Source organism: Diceros bicornis, chromosome X, assembly GCF_020826845.1.
Source record: "Diceros bicornis minor isolate mBicDic1 chromosome X, mDicBic1.mat.cur, whole genome shotgun sequence".
Taxonomy (NCBI): Eukaryota; Metazoa; Chordata; class Mammalia; order Perissodactyla; family Rhinocerotidae; genus Diceros; species Diceros bicornis.
The window spans coordinates 70,378,459-70,402,100 of NC_080781.1; the positions used below are offsets into that span (position 1 = coordinate 70,378,459).

The 23,642-nt window shown below is 36.4% G+C and overlaps 1 protein-coding gene across 4 annotated transcripts in view; it reads left to right on the top strand.

Annotated features, from left to right (window-relative positions):
• Window positions 1-23,642, top strand: part of ATP7A (ATPase copper transporting alpha) — a 127,418-nt gene that overhangs the window by 55,464 nt on the left and 48,312 nt on the right. For 3 of the 4 annotated variants that reach the window (XM_058536234.1, XM_058536232.1, XM_058536233.1), the window contains 2 exons: window positions 485-622; window positions 22,901-23,390. In XM_058536234.1, coding sequence (XP_058392217.1) covers window positions 485-622; window positions 22,901-23,390 — 628 coding nt within the window. Of the gene's footprint in view, window positions 1-484; window positions 623-22,900; window positions 23,391-23,642 lie in introns of those variants that run through there. The other variant, XM_058536235.1, reaches the window with a different exon arrangement.

Below are 23,642 nucleotides of genomic sequence, written 5' to 3' on the forward strand. Positions count from 1 at the left end.
TTACACCTCTTGAAGGAAGGAGTAATGAAGAATTTGGGAATATATTTTAAAATCACCACAGGAAGACAGATAATAAGGGATAAATATAATAAGTAAATTATGGAGTATATTAGAAGGTGCTAAGTTCTATGAAGAAAAGAAAAAAAAAAAAGAGCAGAAGTAAGGGGAATCAGAGTGTGTGTGTGTGGAAGGGATGTGGGTTGCAATTTTAAACAGGGTGGTCAGTGTAAGACACATTAAGAAGGTTAGATTTGAGTAACGCTTTGAAAGAGATGAAGACATTAGCTAAGCAAATATCTGGAAGAAGGAAGTCCCAAACCAATGGAATAGCTCAAGCAAAGGCCCTGAGGTGGGAGAATGAGGTGAGAGAAAGGAATGCTGACCATATTTTATTAGTAGTATATTTTCAATTGGGGAGGTGGGGAGAAAGTTGAGGAAGAATTATTTCCACGGCAGAAATTAATGAGTTCATTGTTTCTAATAGGAATGTAAAGAAATCAAAATGGATCCAAGTGTGGGTGTGAATTCTATCACCATCTCTGTTGAGGGGATGACATGTAGTTCCTGTGTTTGGACCATTGAGCAGCAGATTGGAAAACTGAATGGTGTACATCACATTAAAGTAAGTTACTCTTTGGAAATTAGTGAAGTCAAATGCTGTTGTTTGGAATTCTTCTAGGAAATTACTTCTAACACCAAAAGAGAAGCAGACACACTGACATACTTGTCAATAAAGACTATCATACTTCTAACCCTGAAGCGAAATAACTTTTTTTTGGCCCATTAAGTTCTCTTTTTATAAAAAAATAAGAAATTATATATTTTTTCAATTTAAAAACATCTGAAGGAATCTTGACATTATTATGGTTATATATTTATAGATTTATATTTTATAAGCATATAGATGCTGATATACTCTTTATTACTCTTAACCTCATACTGAACTAAAGTATATGTTCTTAGAGAAAGGGTTGTGGGGTTTCTTTCTCTTTTTTTAGCATGACAATTATTATGGTAAATAATAATGTAGTCCTCCTTAAGCACATGCATACAAGGTGTAACAGTAATTTTCTAAACATGTTCACTTCATTTTTTTTTTGTGAGGAAGATTAGCCCTGAGCTAACATCCGATGCCAATCCTCCTCTTTTTGCTGAGGAAGATTGGCCCTGGGCTAACATCTGTGTCCATCTTCCTCTACTTTATATGGGATGCTGCCATAGCATGGCTTGACAAGTGGTGCATTGGTGTGCACCCAGGACCCGAACCTGTGAGCCCTGGGCCACTGAAGTGGAGCACGTGCACTTAACTGCTGCACCACCAGGCTAGCCCCTCACTTCAATTTTTTTTTTTTTTTTTTTTTTTTTTTTTTTTTTTGTGAGGAGATCAGCCCTGTGCTAACATCTGCCAATCCTCCTCTTTTTTTGCTGAGGAAGACGGCCCTGGGCTAACATCTGTGCCCATCTTCCTCCATTTTTTTATATGGGACGCCGCCACAGCATGGCTTGCCAAGCAGTGCGTCGGTGCGCGCCCGGGATCCGAACCAGCGAACCCCGGGCCGCCGCAGCGGAGCGCGCGCACCCAACCGCTTGCGCCACCGGGCCGGCCCCTCCTCACTTCAATTTTTAATTGCAAAAATAAAATTGACTTTTGTTAGACCATCTTAACATATTTTTGCTATAATTTGTCTCAGAATCTTACTTAGTAAAAAAGAGTAGTTTATCTGTATATTCTAATTTTTCTGCAATGAACATGAATTATTAATATAATTATTATAAATAAATAAGAAAATCTAAGCAGCATTGTTTAGCACCTTCTAAACAAGAACCAAAAGTACCAAAGTCAACACAAGACTACCCCAAAGGGAACATAATGATACCATTCCCCCTCATATCCTGTAAAAAATATATTTGAATGTTTCCTGTACTCATTTTTTGACATAGGGATAGTATGTTAAAGCTGCAAGGGGTCTTAGATATGACTGAAATAGTCTAACCCCTTCATTTTACAGATCAGCAGACTGAAGCCCGGATAATGAAGTGACTTGTGCTAAATTACACAGCTACCTAATACCAAAGCAGAACTAGAACTCAAGTTCCATGATTCCTGGGCCAGTGTGTTTTCTGGTCATACATTGTCTACAGATGCATTTTAATTTGCATATGGTTCTCAAACTTGGCATCTCCAATTTATTCTCTCACATAACTTCTGAAAAAAGCAGCCTAGTATTTAATCATAAAGGTGCCTCTTACCACCAAATTGCTGTTTTAGCTCTGTATCACTAGTCTATAAATTCTCCTCAGAATAGTTCTAGTATTTTTAGTATGAGAAACCTTGAATTATGTTTTGTCATTTTCTTTTTAATCTTTTTATTTCTACGTTCATAAAAATGTGTTTGATTTTAAAGTCTTTGGAGTGAAAAAAAATGTTTTGATTAATCTTTATACTACAGTCCAGGTTTCTCAATCTCGGCACTGTTCACATTTTGGACTGGACAATTCTTTGTTGTGGAGGGCTGTTCTGTGCCTTGTAGGATGTTTAGCAGCATCCCTGGCCTCTACCTACCAGATGCCAGTAGCCTCCCCTCCCACTCGTGACAACCAAAAACGTTTCCAAACATTGCCAAATGTGCCCTGGGGGCAAAACTGCCCCCAGTTGAGAATCACTGCTGTAGTCTCTTCTCAGAGAACCTACCATACACCCTTTGGCTGTTCAGTTAATCTTTGATGATGGTGAATTGATTTATCGAACAGGCTCATTTGCCCCTTTCTCTTCATGTTAGCTTCTTATGGTTCTTTTTGCCAGTTACAGGTATAGTGAGTGGTGGTTCTCAAACCACAGCATGAGAATCACCTGGAGGGCTTGTTAAAACATAAATTGCTGGGCCCCACCCTGAGAGTTTAAATTTAAAACCCAGTGAAATTTAAATTTAACTGGGTGTCCTGTATTTTTATTTGCTAAATCTGGTAACCCTACCTTGAAGTCATCTTTCCCCGTTAATTTTAGCCCCTTATAACCACGGACTTATTTTTGTCCCTGTAAGTTTTACTTTTTTAAAAACTGCCATATAAATGGAATCATACAGTATATAGCCTTTTGAGTCTGACTTCCTTCACTTGGCGTTATGCATTTGAGATCCACCCATGTCATTGCATGTATTACTGGTTCTTTCCTTTTTTATTGCTGAGGAGTATTCCATTGTGTGGATGTACCACAGTTTGTTTACCCATTTGCTCGTTGAGAGATTTGGATTATTTCCACTTTTTTTGTGATTATGAAAAACAGTACTCTGAATGTTCACATACAAGTCTTGGTGTGGACATATGTTTTAATTTCTCTTGGGCAGATTCCTAGGATTGAATTTGTTCCATCATGTGGTAAGTGTATGTTTAACTTTTTGAGACACTCGCAAATGATTTACCACAGTGGCTGTACTATTTTATTTTTCCACCAGCAAAATGTTTGAGAATTCCAGTTTTTCCACATTCTCTTCAACACTTGGTATTATCAGTCTTTTTAGTTATAGACATTCTAGTGGGTGTATAGTGGTATCTAACTAATTCTCATTTCCTTAATGGCTAATGATGTTGAGCATCTTCTCATGTGCTTGTTAGGCATTTGTATACCTCCTTTGGTGAAATGTCTGTCAAACGTTTTGTCAAATTTTTAGCTGGGTTTTTTGTTTTCTTATTATTCAGTTTTGATTGTTCTTTATGTATTCTGAATATAAGTTTTGTCTTAGATATGCATTATGTAAGTATTTTTTCCAGTCTGTGGCCTGTCTTTTCTCTTCAAAGTGTCTTTTCGGGGCCGGCCCGGTGGCGCAAGTGGTTAAGTGCACGTGCTCCGCTGCAGTGGCCCGGGGTTCGCCGGTTCGGATCCTGGGCGCACACTGACACACTGCTTAGCAAGCCATGCTGTCGCGGCGTCCCATATAAAGTGGAGGAAGATGGGCACGGATGTCAGCCCAGGGCCATTCTTCCTCAGCAAAAAGAGGAGGATTGGCAGATGTTGGCACAGGGCTGATCTTCCTCACACACACAAAAAAAGTGTCTTTCCCAGGGTGGAAGCTTTTGCTTTTGATGAATTCCAATTTATCCACTTTTTTCCTTTATCGATCATGTTTTTGGTGTCATATCTAGGAAATCTTGGCCTCACCCAAGTTCACAAAGATTTTTCTCCTATGTCTTCTTGTAAAAGTTTTATCACTTTAGGTTTTACATTTAGGTCTATGATCCATTTTGAATTAATGTGTTTACATTGTTATATATGAGTTGAAGTTAATTTTTCTTATATGGATGTCCAGTTTTTCCAAGCAGCACCATTTGTTGAAGTGCCTATTTTTTCTCCATTGAATTGCCTTTGCACCTTGTTGAAAATCAATTGACGATATATATTATGGATATGTTTCCGTATGTTCTGTTCTATTCCATTGATCTGTCTGTGTGTCTGTCCTTTGGCCAATAAATACCATACAGTCTTGATTATTGTAGCTTTATAATAAATCTTAAAATCAGGTAGTGTGATTCCTTAACTTTGTTCTTTTTCAAAATTGTTTTGGCTATTCTAGTTCCTTTCCTTTTCCATATAAATTTTAGAATCAGTTTATAAGTTTCTACAAAAATATCTGGTGGGATTTTGACTGAGATTGTGTTGATTCTGTAGATCCATTTGGATAGAATTAATATCTTAATAATATTTGGTTTTCCAATCTGTACATGTGATATATCTCTCCATTTATTTAGGTATTCCTTGATTTCTTTGATCAGGGATCTATAGTTTTCAGCAGCCAGCCCTTGTGGTCTAGTGGTTAAGATTTGGCGCTCACTGCCACTTCCTTGGTTCGTTTCCGATCAGAGAACCACACCACTCACTGTCGGTTGTCATACTGTGGCGGCTGCCTGTTGCTGTGATGCTGAAAGTTATGCACTGGTATTTCAAATACCAGCAGGGTCACCCTTGGTGGACAGGTTTCAGCAGAGCTTCCAGACTAAGACAGACTAGGAAGAAGGACCTGGCCACCCACTTTCACGAAAGTTCGCCATGAAAACCCTATGAATAGCAGTGGAGCATTGTCTGATATAGTACTGGAAGGAGAGAGGATGCCACAAAAAGACTTGCTAGGGTTCTGCTCTGCTGTACACAGGGTTGCTAGGAGTCGGAATTGACTAGATGGCACTAACAACAACAAATAGTTTTCAGCATGCAGATCCTGGGTATATTTTGTTAGATTTAAGTTTAAATATTTTGTTTTTGAATGATGTTTAAATGGTACTGTTTTTTAAATTTCAATTTCAGTTGTTCATTACAACCATATAGAAATGCAATTGGTTTTTGTATGTTGACTTTGTGTCTAATGTTGCTAAACTGACTTATTAAATCTATTAGCTTTTTTGTAGATTCCTTGGGATTGTCTACATAAGCAATTATGTCATCAGGGCGTAAAAACAGTTTTATTTCTTTCTAGTCTGTATGTCTTTTATTTCTTTTTCTTGCTTTATTGAACTGTCTAGAACCTCCATTACAATTTTGAATAGGAATGGTGAGAGTGGACATGTACCTGATCATAAGGAGAATACATTCAGTCATTCACCATTAAGTTTTGTATTAGTTATAGGGTTTTTGTAGATGCCCTATAATCAGGTTAAGGAAGTTCCTAGTTTTCTGAGAGTATTTTTATTTATTATTATTATTTTTTTGTGTGAGGAAGATCAGCCCTGAGCTAACGTCTGATGCCAATCCTCCTCTTGTTTTTTTATTGAGGAAGACTGGCCTTGAGCTAACATCTGTGTCCATCTTCCCCTACTTTATACGGGACGCCGCCACAGCATGGCTCGACAAGCAGTGCGTCGGTGTGCGCCCAGGATCTGAACTGGCGAACCCTGGGCCGCCACAGCGGAGCATGGGCACTTAACTGCTTGCACCACTGGGCTGGCCCCAAGAGTTTTTATTTTTAATCATGAATAGATGTTGAACTTTTTCAAGTGCTTTTTCTGCATCTAGCAATGATCGTATTATTTTTCTTCTTTAGGCTGTTAATATGGTGAATTACATTGATTTTCAAATGTCATACCAGCCATTCATTCCCAGGATAAGCCCCACTTGGTCAAAGAATACTTACTTTTAATGAAAAATTTCAAACATGCACAAAAGTGGAGAGCCTAGTACAAGGAACCTCCCTTGTACCTATCACCCAGGAGAATCCTTGCTGTTCCTTTTCATGACATTCTCATCATTTGAATTTGATAATGTATTTTACTGCTGCTTCTAAGAGTTGATCTAGGCCTTCCTGCCTGTTGTACTTTGCTGAGGTAGAGGTCCCTGAGTAGAGGACTGGAATTTCCTAGTATATCTCTAAGCAGTTTCCAGGCCTTTTTGTTACCCAGCCCCCACCCACTTTTCCTTGTCATTCTTCAGGATTCTTAGCATTGTTTGGAGCGTAGCTCATTTCAGCACTCCTCGCCATGCTTCATTCAATTTTATTCCCCACCTATTCTCCCCTATTTCTCTCTAACTTGTATCTAAGGGTCCAAAGAAAATAATATCTCCTTCTTGCCAGAAGTTTGGGGGTTCATTCCTACTATAATGACAGTAACATATGGATGCTTTTTCTTATATATTTTACTGTGAGTTGCTGACTCCTGAGCATGTTTATTTTCACTGCCAGGGCTTAATGAGTCATTTCCCAGATGTGTCATTTTTTTTTTTTTTTTGGTTTGTAAGGTTTTTTTTTTTATTGAGGTATAATTGACATATAACATCAGGTGTACAACAAAATGATTTGATATTTGTATATATTGTGAAGTGATTGCCAAAATAAACTTAGTTAACATCTGTCACCACACGTAGTTACAAATTGTTTTCCCTTGTGATGAGAACTTTTAACATTTATTCTCTTAGCAACTTTCAAATATATAGTCCAGTATTATTAACTATAGTCACCATGCTGTGCATTACTGTAAATTTATGTTTACTTTCTTATTTTACAGCAAATCCCAGACACTAGGTCATTTCATTCCTACATATTTCATTATGCATCTCTAAAAAAACTATGATCGTTTTCTTCAATAACCATAATGCTATTATCACAACAAACAAAATTATCAGTAATTCTTTAGAGTTATCTAATATCGAGTCCATATGACTAAATTTTCCTGACTGGCTCAAAAATGTCTTTTTAAAATTGTTTTTTGTTCAAATTGGTATCCGAACAAGGTCCTCAAACCACATTTGGTGGTTGTGTTTCTTTTCATCTGGAGTGGCCTCCTCCTAGTCATGGCTGTCCACTTTTTGAGGAAATCACTCCTTTTATAAATACCCATGGACTGAATGAGGAAACAAACTCAGTGCTGTAGAGTGCCTCACATTGTGGCTTTGGCTGTTTGCTTTCTTCTGGTGTCATTGAGCTGGTTCCTCTACCCTTTCTGTTTCCTAATGCTAAGTGGAAGGTAGCACTAAAGGCTTGATTAGATTCAGCTTTACGGGCAAGAAGACTTCATAAGTGGTTCTGCCAAATGATGCTTCTGATGTGACAAATTCCTCAAGAGAAAATTGGGCAGCAGCCTATCTTCTCTTGAGTCTCACTTAAGAATATTTCTATCCATCTTTTTTTTTTTTTTTTTTTGGATCATATGACAGGTCCATTTTTAATTTTTTTTTTTTTTTTTACATTTTTATTGATATTTTAATGGTTTCTAACATTGTGAGATTTTGGGTTGTACATTTTTGTTTGTCCTTCACCCCATATATGACTCCCTTCACCCCTTGTGCCCACCCCCCACCCCCCACCCCCACTTCCCGGGTAACCACAGTCCAGTTTTCTCTGTCCATGTGTTGGTTTATATTCCACATATGAGTGAGATCATACAGTGTTTGTCTTTCTCTTTCTGGCTTATTTCACTTAACATAATACGCTCCAGGCCCATCCATGTTGTTGCAAATGGGACGATTTTGTCTTTTTTTATGGCTGAGTAGTATTCCATTGTATATATATACCACATTTTCTTAATCCAATCGTCAGTCGAGGGACACTTAGGTTGCTTCCACTTCTTGGCTATGGTGAATAATGCTGCAATGAACATAGGGGTGCATAAGCCTCTTTGGATTGTTGATTTCAGGTGCGTTGGATAGATTCCCAGTAGTGGGATGGCTGGATCATAGGGCATCTCTATTTTTAATTCTTTGAGGAATCTCCATACCGTTTTCCATAGAGGCTGCACCAATTTGCATTCCCACCAGCTGTGTATGAGGGTTCCTGTTTCTCCACATCCTCTCCAACATTTGTTGTTTTTTGTCTTGGTGATTATAGCCATTCTAACGGGCGTGAGGTGGTATCTTAGTGTTGTTTTGATTTGCATTTCCCTGATGATTAGTGATGTTGAGCATCTTTTCATGTGCCTATTGGCCATCTGTATATCTTCCTTGGAGAAGTGTCTGTTCATTTCCTCTGCCCATTTTTTGATCGGGTTGTTTGTTTTTTTGTTGTTCAATTGTGTGAGTTCTTTATATATTATGGAGATCAACCCCTTGTCAGATGTATGTTTTGCAAATATTCTCTCCCAGCTGGTTGGTTGTTTGTTCATCTTGATTCTGATTTCATTTGTCTTATAAAAGCTCTTTAGTCTGATAAAGTCCCACTTGTTTATTTTTTCTTTAGTTTCCCTAGTCTGGGTAGGCATGTCATCCGAAAAGATTCCTTTAAACCCAATGTCAAATAGTGTGTTGCCTATATTTTCTTCTATGAGTTTTATAGTTTCAGGTCTCACCTTCAGGTCTTTGATCCATTTTGAGTTAATTTTTGTGTATGGCGATAGCACATGGTCCACTTTCATTCTTTTGCATGTGGATGTCCAGTTTTCCCAACACCATTTATTGAAGAGACTTTCCTTTCTCCATTGCATGTCCTTAGCACCTTTGTCGAAAATTAGCTGTCCGTATATGTGTGGTTTTATTTCTGGGCTTTCAATTCTGTTCCATTGATCTGTGTGTCTGTTTTTGTACCAGTACCATGCTGTTTTGATTACTATTGCTTTGTAGTATGTTTTGAAGTCAGGAATTGTGATGCCTCCTGCTTTGTTCTTTTTCTTTAGGATTTCTTTAGCTATTCGGGGTCTTTTGTTGCCCCATATAAATTTTAGTATTCTTTTTTCTATTTCTGTGAAGAATGTCATTGGGATTCTGATTGGGATTGCATTGAATCTGTAGATTGCTTTAGGTAAAATAGACATTTTAACTATGTTTATTCTTCCAATCCACGTGCATGGGATATCTTTCCATTTCTTTATGTCATCGTAGATTTCCCTCAATAATGTCTTGTAGTTCTCATTGTATAGGTCCTTCACCTCCTTGGTAAGATTTATTCCTAGGTATTTTATTCTTTTTGGTGCAATTGTAAATGGTATTATCTTTTTGAGCTCTCTTTCTGTTAGTTCATTATTAGCATATAGAAATGCAACTGATTTTTGTAGATTGATTTTGTACCCTGCAACTTTGCTGTAGTTGTTGATTGTTTCTAACAGTTTTCCAACAGATTCTTTAGGGTTTTCTATATATACAATCATGTCATCTGCAAATAGTGAGAGTTTCACTTCTTCGTTACCTATTTGGATTCCTTTTATTCCTTTTTCTTGCCTAATTGCTCTGGCCAAAACCTCCAGTACTATGTTGAACAGGAGTGGTGAGAGTGGGCAGCCCTGCCTCGTTCCTGTTCTCAGAGGAATGGCTTTCAGTCTTTCCCCGTTGAGTATGATGTTAGCTGTGGGTTTGTCATATATGGCCTTTATTATGTTGAGGTACTTTCCTTCTATTCCCAATTTATTGAGAGTTTTTATCATAAATGGATGTTGTATCTTGTCAAATGCCTTCTCTGCGTCTATTGAGATGATCATGTGGTTTTTATTCTTTGTTTTGTTGATGTGATGTATCACGTTGATTGATTTGCGGATGTTGAACCATCCCTGCGTCTCTGGTATAAATCCCACTTGATCATGGTGTATGATCTTTTTAATATATTGTTGTATTCGGTTTGCCAATATTTTGTTGAGGATTTTTGCATCAATGTTCATCAGCGATATTGGCCTGTAATTTTCTTTCTTTGTATTGTCTTTGTCTGGTTTCGGTATCAGGGTGATGTTGGCCTCGTAGAATGATTCAGGAAGTGTTCCATCTTCCTCTATTTTTTGGAATAGTTTGAGGAGGATGGGTATTAAATCTTCTTTGAATGTTTGGTAAAATTCACTGGAGAAGCCATCTGGTCCTGGACTTTTATTTTTTGGGAGGTTTTTGATTACTATTTCAATCTCTTTACTTGTGATTGGTCTATTCAGATTCTCCATTTCTTCTTGGTTCAATTTTGGGAGGTTGTATAAGTCTAAGAATTTATCCATTTCTTCTAGATTGTCCAATTTGTTGGCATATAATTTCTCATAGTATTCTCTTATAATCCTCTGTATTTCCATGGTATCCGTTGTAATTTCTCCTCTTTCATTTCTAATTTTATTTACTTGAACCTTTTCTCTTTTTATCTTAGTTAGCCTGGCTAAGGGTTTGTCTATTTTGTTTATCTTCTCGAAGAACCAACTCTTTGTTTCATTAATCCTTTCTACTGTTTTTTTGGTCTCAATATCATTTATTTCTGCTCTGATTTTTATTATTTCTCTCCTTCTGCTGGCTTTGGGCTTTGTTTGTTCTTCTTTTTCTAGTTCTGTTAGGTGTAATTTAAGGTTGCCTATTAGGGCTTTTTCTTGTTTGTTAAGGTGGGCTTGTATCGCTATGAGTTTCCCTCTCAGGACCGCTTTTGCTGCGTCCCATATGGTTTGATATGGCATGTTATCATTTTCGTTTGTTTCCAGATAGTTTTTGATTTCTCCTTTAATTTCATCAATGATCCATTGGTTGTTCAGTAGCATGTTGTTTAATCTCCACATTTTTGTCACTTTCCCAGTTTTTTTTTCCTGGTTCATTTCCAGTTTCATAGCCTTATGGTCTGAAAAGATGCTTGTTATGATTTCAATCCTTTTAAATTTATTGAGGCTTGCTTTGTTTCCCAACATATGGTCTATCCTAGAGAATGTTCCATGCGCGCTTGAGAAGAATGTGTAGTCAGCTGTTTTTGGGTGTAGTGCTCTGTATATGTCTACTAGGTCCATCTCGTCCAGTTTTTCATTTAAGTCTAATATTTCTTTATTAACTTTTTGTCTGGATGATCTATCCATTGCTGTAAGTGGGGTGTTAAGATCCCCTACTATTATTGTGTTGTTGTTGATTTCTCCTTTTAGGTTTGTTAATAGTTGTTTTATGTACATTGGTGCTCCTATGTTGGGTGCATATATATTTATAAGTGATATGTCTTCTTGATGGAGTGTCCCTTTTATCATTATATATTTCCCTTCTTTGTCTTTCTTAACCTGTTTTATCTTGAAGTCTACTTTGTCTGATATGAGTATGGCAACACCTGCTTTCTTTTGTTTGCCATTAGCTTGGAGTATTGTCTTCCATCCTTTCACTCTGAGCCTGTGCTTGTCTTTAGTGCTAAGATGTGTTTCCTGAAGGCAGCATATTGTTGGGTCTTGCTTTTTAATCCATCCTGCCACTCTGTATCTTTTGATTGGAGAGTTCAATCCATTTACATTTAGGGTAATTATTGAAATATGAGGGTTGAATGTTGCTGTTTTGTCACTTATTTTCTGGTTCTTTTGCATTTCCTTTGTTTCTTGTCCCATTTGTTTCGGACTGCCAATTCAGTTTGGTTGTTCTGTCTTATGATTCTTCTAGTTTTCTCTTTGTTTATCATATGTGGTTTTAATTTGATTATTTGTTCAGTGGTTACCTTGAGGTTTGGGCGAAAAATCTTCTGTATGAGATAGTCCATTATCTGATAGCCTCCTATTTCCTTATACTAAGTCAATTCAGTCACTTTCCTCTTCCCCTTCTAAGTTGCTCTTGTTATACCTTATTCTATCTTGTGTTGTGGCTGTGTGTTTACAGTGATGAGGTTAAATTTATTTTTGGTGAATTTCTTCCTTTGATCTTTGAGTTTAGTATTTAAGTGGTTGCTAACCTATTCCGGTAAAGATCTACTATTTCTCTGATTTTGTCTACCTACTTTTCTCCTTACTCCAAGCTTCCAGATGTGTCATTTTTAACTGAGTTGTGACTTCATGTGTATAATGTACTTATTATTTTCATACATTATTTAAGTTTTCAGCATCATTAAAACAACTTTATATTGGTGGTGGTTCTATTTACTGAAAGTTTTCTGTAATTTTGCTTTTATACAGTATTCATTACAGTGATGATGGAAAGTTAATGCAACTTTGGAATTTGATCAGCTTGCATCAATCCTAAAATGGTTTTCCTGTGACTAGTTCAGATCCACATGCAAAAGATAAATTTTTAGATACACTACCCAAAGCAGATGTTAATATTCTAAAGGGAGCTTTGTCCAACTGGACATTAGATTTAAAATTAGGGATCTGATGGATTCTTTCTAATAATCAAAACCTCATTATATTTTTAAGTGCATGAATCATTAAATTGGAACTAGAATATTTTGTGTATCTTCAGATCAAATATTTATGGGAGCTCTGCCTTTTAATTATTCTTAATCTCAACATTAATTTTTACCCATTTTTTCTTCAGAGATTTCAGAATGGATTTGGCTTTTCAGTGAAGTACAGGATTTATACTTTCTTGTCTCTATAGTATTCTTGTCTCTGATTCAGACTTCTCATCAGACCCTGAGCAAATTGGCTTCAGTTTGCCTTGTTTTTATTATTAAAAAAAATGGCTAATTGGCACATCGTGATTCTGTAGGAAATTTGATACAAAATTTCCTTGATTCAAGTCATGTGAAGTGTGGTGCCAATATGTGGGTAATTCTTTTCCATGTCTGAAACTGTAGGTGACGTTTTCCATGTCTGAGTTTCATATTCCTCTTAGTCAGAGAGGGCAAAGTAAACTTTAGATCCATTTTACTATTTGTATGGGGGGAAAGCAGTGTTTCTTATTTGTTGACTACACTACACACTCTGGTCAACTAAGACTATGTTGATGGTTGTGGCTAGAAAAGCTTTACTTAAATAGTGTAACGTGCCTTCTGCTACAATTTCTGTCCTGTAGGCATCCATTCATATCTTTTAGATATGAATTTTCTGCTTTCACATGCTCCAAAAGTAGGATTTCCTTTTATATTCACCATCTACCTTGGCATAACTCCAGTCTTAGAGGCTTCCACAATGCTGCCCTCCCCCTTCCTCATAAGGATGCTGCTGCCTTTAATTTGCTTTGGGGAGGGAGCTAAGTTGGAAAGCCTGAGAGGTGACAGGTAACTATTTAATTTATTATACTGCAGGTTTTCTTAAATGAGTTTTTATCTTCAAAATATTCACATTTATAAAATCATTTTGTAATTTTTTTCACTAATCATAACTATCCAAAAATTAGATGTATATTTTGCAGTTTCTTGATTAGAAAAGAGGGATGGCAAAAGTAGCTCTGCAACCTTCAGTCCCAAAGCCTTAAAAATGAGTTGTTTATTTTCGATGAGTAATAAGTATGACACCTGCACTTGATTGATCCTCAAATGAAACCAATTAAACCTCCTCCACTTGATCTAAGGTGGCTAGTGCTGGGGGCCAGAATAGAAGCTGAATTGTACTAATTAAGTGTCTGTGCTAATTGCAGTAAAGCTATTTTAACCATCTAGAAACTAGTTCACATAATTTTTCTCCAAGTGACTTAAGGACTTACTGTCCACTGACAACTAATGCATTTTCTAAAACCCTCAACTCTCTGTTTGGCAAACTATTTTAGATTAAATTTTTTTTTGCCAACATATCCAGGTATAACTAAAGGACTACATTATGCTTTGACATTTGCAAGTACAGTCCTGTATAGATTTTCCAAAAAACTCTATTGCATCCCACTTTATATGTAAGGCTGCTATTTCCACTGCATATTCTCAGAATTCACCTCTGCTTCATAAGGCCTGTTTAAGGCCAGAAAAGTGCAATTGAATTGGTTTAAGATGTAAAGGAAAAGTAGCAGTGAAAGCACTTTGTGTTATCAGCAGTGATTCATACGGATCCTAGTGACAGATACTTAAGGCTGTACTTTCCAGGGCACATTCATAATTTGATTGCTGAAAATAAAAGGAAACACACTTTTTCTGCCTTTTCCCGCTCTGCCTCTCCTCCTTCAGTTAGTTAAAAGCCCTTAAGATATAGAGTATATTAGTGACCTTTCTTTTTTTGCTTCCTTTAAAAAATATTTTACTAAATGTTAAGTCTTCTAGGCCCAGAGACAGATTTATTGTGAAGTTAATGAAGCTTAAGTTTCAGAACCCCTCACTTGCTTGACCCCTTCTGAGACCCTGGAAGGAGTCTTAGCAGTGTGTTCACATGGTTATGTGTTTTTGCAAAAGTAAAATATTTTAACCACAATCCTTTAAGTCCATTGTCTATTTCCACTTCGACTCCTGTTCTATTAGACTTCCCCCTTGTGTTGGCTGGTATTGGATGTGCCATGGGCATTTTGGGGATCTGGCTAAGGGGAGGTTGAGTTGGGAATATATTTAGTTTGGGGTTAGTAGGATATTTGGCTATACGTGGTTCTTAGTCACTTCTTTGTATAGTGAAGTTTTTGCTAGGAATTCTGGTGGAGGAATCGTCTCCAATAATACTCTTACCACCCATGGTGCCAACTCACCCAGCATCATGACATAAAGGTGTAGGGCCCAGTGTAAAAGTGGTAAATGAATGTTATCAAATCAAAGAGTATTTAAGACTAGTCACTGCATAAGTAAACTTTTCTAAAATGTCCTGAAATCTTATAGCTTGTGTATGAAAGAAACTTGATCGTTTTCCCAAATTTGACAACAGCTCTAAAAATTTGTTAATATCTAGTTGTGACGTTGAAAAGAACTTTTGTAAACCATCATTAACAAAAAATATTTTGACGTGTAGGAAAGACTGAATTATCTTTGTTTTCTCTATATAGAAAATGATTTTACAAAATCATTGTCAAATGAAGCAGCAATCAGTATACAGTCAAAAATATAGGAAAAGAAAATATTATAGAGATGTATCAGGCATTATTAATAAAAATGTTATTTTTATGGATTTATGGTATATAGTAGCTTTTAAAAATTTGTGACTTGTAATTTTGTTACTCATTCAGAATATTTACTTTTGTACAGAATTTTATTTATAGTTTTGTATTATTTTTCGTAAAGAAGGCCCCTCAAAATGTGTCAGTTTCAGAGGCCACAAAAGTGGATTCACTCTTTCTAGGCACCATATAGAAAATTGTACCTGTCCAAACATAATTTATAGTCAGAATGCAGCTCAACATGTTAATACATAAATATTGGTCACTTTTTAATGAATGTTAAGGTTTAAAATTTCTGGATCATAGTTTCTGAGATTACAGTTAAGACTAATGTGCAGTCAATTTAGAAACCAGATATGGAGAGGACATTGTTTTGACTAAGTCAAGCAGCTCTTGTAGTGTTTGGAATAAAATTCTGATATAAAGTATTGTAATTGTGATGTTAATTGACTGGGGTTGCTTTATTGAAAAAAATGCTACAATGGAATAGATTAGAGCTTTCATTAACAGAATTCAAGGAGAGTGAATAGTCAAGAAGTCTCTAATTTTGGAATAAGTAGAATGAACATGATTATTTCTCTTTGAGGCTTCAGCATTTAAATACATTTTGAGAATTGTGTCTTAAATTGTGAAGTTTGTAAATGAGTGTAATACTCTTGTTTTTCCTGTCAATGTCAAGACTGTAGACTTTAAAGGGATTAACCTGAAGTTTAATTTAATCACCTCAGTGGTCTGTTCAGGGAAAAAAATAAAATGGGCAGATAATGTGCAGGTCTTTCTCTGGTATCATTTGGCCTTTTTGAAAGTGGAAATGTAAAAACAAATTTAATTAGATATAAGTACTGAATGACTCCAAAGGTTAATGCCTTATTAACAAATTACTTTATCCTTGAAACTTATACTGCTAACTTTTTGAGTGCTTTTTCCGTTTACTCAGATAAAGGCTATAGTCCATTCTCCTAATATAGACTATCCTTTAAAAAAATGACCACCTAGATGCTAGCAGTTACTAAATTGATCCTGTGCATGAATACACTCCTTGCTCCCCTTAAAATTAACTGTTTTTTTTTAATTATTGAAAAAGTAACACATGTACAGGGTAAAATACCCCTCCGAAAGGAAACCAGTTATCAGTTTGCTATGTATGTATCCTTCCAGAAATAGACTATGATTTACATGTATATATATATGGATGTGTATAGATATACACACACACATATACATACATCTCCCCTTTTTATATAAATGGAAGCATACTATACATATCGTTCTGCGCATTGCTTTTTTCACTTAGCAAATATATCTTAGATGTTGTTCCATATCAGTATATAGAGATCAGTCTTTTTATTTCTATTTGAAACTTTGTTTGTTTCCTAGCTTTTGCTATGGCAAATGATAGTGCATTGAACATTGTGTTTTTCAAACACTGCATTAGAGTAATATAGGCATTTTGTTTAATATAAATACCTAGGTAATAATCATCCATCCATGAAGATGTAGAATCAGGTATTCAAAGAGGCTTAGGTTTCTGATTTAGTTGAACTTTATCCCAAGCATCAAAGAAAGGTCAAATTCAAGATAAAAATCTAGCAGTGGAGGAATTATGTGAAGAGGAACTTTCACTATTTCCTTTGTATAACTTTGTATTTAAATTTTTATAATGAATAATCATGCATTAGTTGTATAATTTTTGAAGCAAAATAAAAATATATTAGCAATGGAAATTCTGACAAAGCACTCAGTTTACAGATAGTTTAGTTCATGAAAAACAATGCTACAGCTTAAAAAAAACCAACAAAATCTCTGCATCTTTTTCATTTTAAAATATTTAGTTTTTGAATTTTTAGGTTGGTTTTGATCTATTAGTCTCTAGACTAAGGCTTCCTCTTACGATATTTTAATTTTCAGTATCCTATATTGAAGCATCAAAGTAGAATGTTACTCGATTAATATACACCCATTATTTTTTTCAACAAACAATAATAGAATTTGTATTGAGATGTGTGTAATATAAATGGGATTCCTAGTATGTATTATAGTTTTTAGTTGAGTCAAAGATATATTGAGTGGTGAATCATACATATTTCATGAATTATTTCACTTTTCTGACTTCAGTCTCTGTAAAATGGCAGAATCCTTTCAAGCTCTCAAGCACCTCTGATTACCTTAATGTTGAGTTGTTATGAAAATGTAAGAAAGTGGGCTGTAAACCATCTGAAGACTCCAACACTGACAGAGCAGCGTGCTAACCTGAATTTATTGTGATGACATATAAATTAATTCCTGGGAGGATAAAAAGGAATTTCAGTGTGCTAAAACTTGAGCCAAGGACCTTTCCCAAAGTGACTTTTAAAAATGGCGAAATGTTAGAATGTACTGATTGTCAATCCTGCTAAAAACCCAAAGAAAATATATCTAAACTATTTTTAATTTAAACTAGTATGGGAGAAGATATGAAATGTAGGGGGAAAAACAAACATAGAACTAAAATTTGGTTCTAAAACTAGAAATATTTCATGCTTTTCAGGTGTTTTTATTTATAAGCCACACATTGCTCAAATCATAGGCATAGAATTTTAGTTTTTCAAGGAAATTGAAGATCATCTAGCCTCATCATTTATAGATGGAAAGAGCATGGACTTTGGAGTTACATAGACCTGTGTTTGAATTCTAATTCTTTCATTTCCTTGCTGAGTTTCTTGGGCAATTTATTCAATTTCCTAGCCTTCATATAGGAAACTGGATCACCTTTTATTATCAGATGAGAAGGGATACAAAAGAAAAAAACGTATTAATGACAACCCAAGAAGGGGTAGTTACACAGTTTTTAGCTTTTATAGAAAGTTAGTGCTGGGCCAGCCCCGTGCCTTAGCGGTTAAGTGCGCAGGCTCCGCTACTGGCGGCCCGGGTTCAGATCCCGGGCCCGCACTGACGCACCGCTTCTCTGGCCATGCTGAGACTGCGTCCCACATACAGCAACTAGAAGGATGTGCAACTATGACGTACAACTATCTACTGGGGCTTTGGGGAAAAAAAGGAGGAGGATTGGCAATAGATGTTAGCTCAGAGCCAGTCTTCCTCAGCAAAAAGAGGAGAGTTAGCAGGGATGTTAGCTCAGAGCTGATCTTCCTCACAAAAAAAAAAAAAAAAGGAAAGTTAGTGCTAAAAAGGATTATCTAGTCCGGTATTTCAAGAAACTGAAGCCCTTCCAGTTAGGGTGATTTGTCCAAGACTTTAGCTTTTATCTAGCTTGAGAATAATGACACAGCCTTTGTATAGTGAAATTCATAAAAGAAACCTCAGGCCGGCCCCCTGGCTTAGCGGTTAAGTGCGCGCGCTCCACTGCTGGCGGCCCCGGGTTCCGATCCTGGGCGCACACCGCCGCACTGCTTCTCCGGCCATACTGAGGCAGTGTCCCACATACAGCAACTAGAAGGATGTGCAGCTATGACGTACAACTATCTACTGGGACTTTGGGAGGAAAATAAATAAATAAATAAAATCTTTTAAAAAATAAATAAATAAATAAAAGAAACCTCAACTAAATTGGAGTCAGAAAGGCCTGTAGGGGGAGCTCTTATGCCCTATCATACGTGGTCAGTTACTCTAAACAGGAAAAGACGTAGGCTTGCATCTCCCATAGGAAGGTGTTGACTACTTTACTACACAGCAGAAGGAAGAAAGATATATCTCCCCCCTGGGCAATAGCCCAGCCAATGAGAGACTGTAGCAACCCAACCAATGAGAAACCTTTACGTTTTGGACTCCCAGTTTCTTTCAATGGACTCTTTGTTTATTATAGCCCCTACATACTCTCCCTTTTCCTCTGTAAGAGCAAGCCCCTTCTTTTGTTTCTCTGGTTTTGCATGTGGTCCTCTGTAGCCTGTATATCCAGAATTGCAATTCCTCTGCCTATTCCCCGTGGTTATTCCCCAATAAACTTGTGCTGGTGAAACAACTGGCCAATTTACGTTTTAAGTCAACAGTGTGTTTATGTAAACTATACAGAAATCACATGCAGATAAAGTATACTGTGCCTGAATTTCATGTTTAGACATTTCAGTAGATAACGAACACCATACGTATTAAAATTGGAGCTTTGTAATCCCTGTGGACGGTTAGTCTGCACCGTCTACAGCACTGTTAATGCTGTTGAGCTGACAGAGTACGTTTGATTTGTTTTCTTTTATTCTCTCCTGTCTTCATCTAAATATAGTGAATAGTCCTCCACCTTGAGTCCTTCTCATGAGCCACATCCATAATTTATAGACGGTTATATGTTTAATTTCAGAGGAACTATTGATGTAATGCAAAAATAGTTTCCCTGAAAATAAAAATAACAGCATTGGTTCCTAATGAAAGATTCTGAGAAAACGACAAGCTGTTGAAACTTTGCAACAATGTGAGGAATAGGCGGAGGTGGTTTTTGTTGGCAAGGATCATGTGAAAGGAGAGCGGTGCAGACCCAGAATCAGACTGCTGCCAGCAATTTCCATTTCTACGGAGTCTGTGCCTGGTTTTGCTCACCATTGTATCCCTAGCAGCTTGCACAGTGCCAGGCACATAATAGGCACTCAGTAAATATTTGTTGAATAAATAAATGCTATTTTAGCTTCCTGCCCAAGGATTTGGCATCCAGAATGGTATTATGATAATCACTATGTGAATTTCCTCTTAAAAGAAACAAAGGTGCTGCTTGTTTTTGTTTCCTTTGAGACATTAGGCTTGAAAAATCTCTTTGATATCTAACATTCAGAGGAAAAGTTGAGTCCTGTTACCCCAAATGGAAACATTTTTGTTTGTGTTAAGTGTAGTTGGCCAGTTTTAAAACACAGAAATAGAAGTTAATAAATAAGGAAGTGTTTTCTGGTCTGCAGCATGAAAACAACATAGGGTAATACAACTTTTTTGTATAATATTTTATATACATAGTTTCCTTATGTCTTTGTTAAATAGAAGATAGGCTAAAGCAGTAGAAAGTATAACAAACCATCTAGTTGCAAAAGGAGTTTTGCTTTTAAAATCAGTTTTAAGGGCCGGCCCCGTGGCTTAGCGGTTAAGTGTGCGCGCTCTGCTACTGGCGGCCCGGGTTCGGATCGCGGGCGCGCACTGACGCACCGCTTCTCCGGCCATGCTGAGGCTGCATCCCACATACAGCAACTAGAAGGATGTGCAACTATGACATACAACTATCTACTGGGGCTTTGGGGGAAAAATAAATAAATAAGTAAAATTATTAAAAAAATAAAACAAGTAAAATCACTTTTAAGAAAATTTCTCATTGAGTATGTTGGTAAATTGACATTTTTTGGGGAAAAAAGATTAGCTTAAAACCAGATCTTGTTTAAGAGATACCAGATACAATGTATTTAAACCAAAGGGAAAAGAATCCTCCTCCCTTCTTTAGAAGTTTGGTATTTTATCAGAAAAATATGGTAGTACCTAGAGTGGTACTGTCCATTGGAACATTCTGATATGATAGAAATGTTCTATATCTACCCTGTCCTATATAGTAGTCAGTAGCCAAATTCGCAATTGAACACTTGAAGTGTGGAATGCAACTGAGGAACTGAATTTTTAATCTTATTTTTTTAAATTATCATATAGTAAAATTGACTTCTTTTTGGTGTATACTTATATGAAATTTTTTTTTTAGTTTGGTGAATTTTAACACATGTATAGATTCATTTAACCACCATCACAACCAGAACAGCACAGTCCCATCACCCCCAAATTTCCCTTGTGCTGCTCTTTTATAGTCACTCTTCCCCGACCCCTCATCTGTTTTCTATTTTCCCATTTAGTTTGAATGTTTAAATTTTTTTAAGTAATTTTCTTAATCAGAAAATCATTGACCTCAGGGGAGTGAGATTAGAGTTTAAAAAAGAATCTTCAAAGATACAAAGACACAAAAGCCTTCATTTTATGGTGGCTGTATTTATATTGCATCTCTTTCAAAAGTATATGTTCAAACTACATGTGGTTTGGCTATTCTGCAGCTTATTCATGGAAAATGTTGTACAGTGTATTCCAAAACAAAATTATTTTCCCACTTCTTCTATTTTGATCATTTATGCTAGTGATCTCTTCCATAACTAAGAGCAAGCTGATGAGCTAGAATTATCAGAGTCTTAGAAACCTTCCATGCCATGGGCACATTTCAAGATTTCACCAAATACATAGCCACTGATTACCAAGCTAGGGGAAGAAATAAAAATATAAAGTTAATTAAAATAAGTGAAAGATTTAACTATATAACCATTGTAGATAATTTAAAGTGAGATTTCCTACTCTGAATTACTTTTAATTATATTTTGGAGTTGTTTTTATTTTATGGAACAAAGCTTTTCACCAGAAATCTATAATAATAATAATAATACCCATATTTTAACTGCATTTAGAACATTAATATCCTACTGCCTCTCAAAATCAACAGGTCTAAAACTGAATTCATCATCTTTCTTTACCCTCCATTCTAACCTCTTAACTTCCTTCAGTTTCCCCCTTCTGTCTCTGATAACAGTTAATGGTATCATCTATCCACTGGCCTACTCTAGAAACCCGTAAGTCATCCTAGTCATCTCCTTTATCCTCTATAACCTCCATGCTAGGTCTTGCCCATTTGTCTGGAATTCCCTGCCTCATATAGCCTTGCAGATTTTTGTTTGTCCTTTAACCTTCAGGTATTATCTCCCCTAAGAAGCTTTTTCTGACCCGTATTCTCAGGGATGAATAGGTATCCGTTTTCTGTATTTTCTGTTCTAGTATTGCTGTTATGTGACTATGTCATGCTCAGCTTTGTATCCTGAGAATCCCGGTTCCTGGCAATGTAATAAGTGCTCAATAAATATTAGTTGTTCAGTGTTTACTTTTATATAACTCGCTGCTGCAAAGAGCTGCTTTCCTATCTATTTACTCATATGATCCTTATAAGAACCCTGGAAGATAATAGGGTGTATTTCCCCATTTTTCAGATGATAGAGCTAATGAGCGTAGTTGGCTAATAAGTGGAGAATTGACACCGGAACTCAATCAAATCTTCTGACTCCCAACTCAGTGTGTGTGTGTGTGTGTGTGTGTGTGTGTGTGTGTGTGTGTGTGACTACGTCATAAATCTTTGTAAGATGTCATCCAAAGAGATGCCTGCAGTCATGGTAGTAAAATTATATACGGCAGATGAGCTTTAAGAATACAATCATTGTTTTTATAATCGAATCAGGCAAAACAATAAAGGTGTTCTTACTTGAACGAAAGTTAATACTAGACTGTAGTGACTTAGAAGGATATAGGAGTATATGCTACAAAATTCTATGAATATTGCGTTCATTCATAAACTAGCATGTTGATGCCTTTTCTTGCCAACAAAGTTACCTTAATTGGACATTTTAAAAGTTTGACCTTCATTTCACCTTTTGTTTTCTGTAGCTGATCCTGTCTCATATATTACCTTTTGAATTGGTAGAGTGTGAAGTATTGGAGTAATTTGTGAAAAGAGATGATAGGAAAGAGTAGGTTGTACTGTGTTGTGAAATTCTAGGGTGTATTTGTCCAAGCACATGTTTCAAATGCCTGATCAGTACCTGAGTCACGTACACCTGCATATAGCTTTACCATTCCTATATGTACACAAGACATTTTGTGTTTCTTTTCAAAGAGAATAGTAAAGATGAGAATAGAGAAACTCCATTAGATTGAATTGTTTCATTCTTTTTGAATGTGGTGCAACGATTGCTATTTTTAAGTTGTATGTCATGTAATTTAATTAAACTGACTTCTGAAATTTCCTTCCAAAAGGTTTCACTGGAAGAAAAAAATGCAACTATTATTTATGACCCTAAACTACAGACTCCAAAGACCCTACAGGAAGCTATTGATGACATGGGCTTTGATACTATTCTCCACAATCCTAACCCTATCCCTGTTTTAACTGACACCGTGTTTCTAACTGTTACTGCTTCACTGGCCCCACCATGGGACCATATCCAAAGTACATTGCTCAAGACCAAGGGTGTGACAGACATTAAAATTTCCCCTCAGCAAAGAACTGCAGTGGTGACAATAATCCCTTCTATAGTGACTGCCAATCAGATAATAGAGCTGGTTCCGGATCTCAGTTTAGATATTGGAACTCTGGAGAAGAAGTCAGGAACTTGCGAAGATTACAGTATGGCTCAACCAGGTGAAGTCGTGCTGAAGATGAAAGTGGAAGGGATGACTTGCCATTCATGCACCAGCACCATTGAAGGAAAAATTGGGAAACTGCAAGGTGTTCAGCGAATTAAAGGTAATATATCTGGTGTTATTTGTTTGATTGTTTTGTAAGGCTTACTTTTCTCTTTTGGCCTTTTAACTTTTTGCTTTCTTCATAAGCATAGGCTTTGAATCCATGAGACTAGAATACTTAGTGCTTCATTGAAATCTGAGGTACAGTGTATTACCAGGATTAATGTCAGTAAAGTTAATGATTATAATTAAAATTTATATGAGTCTTGAACTAGCAGAAAAGACAGCTGGGGTGGTGATTCATGGAATTCAT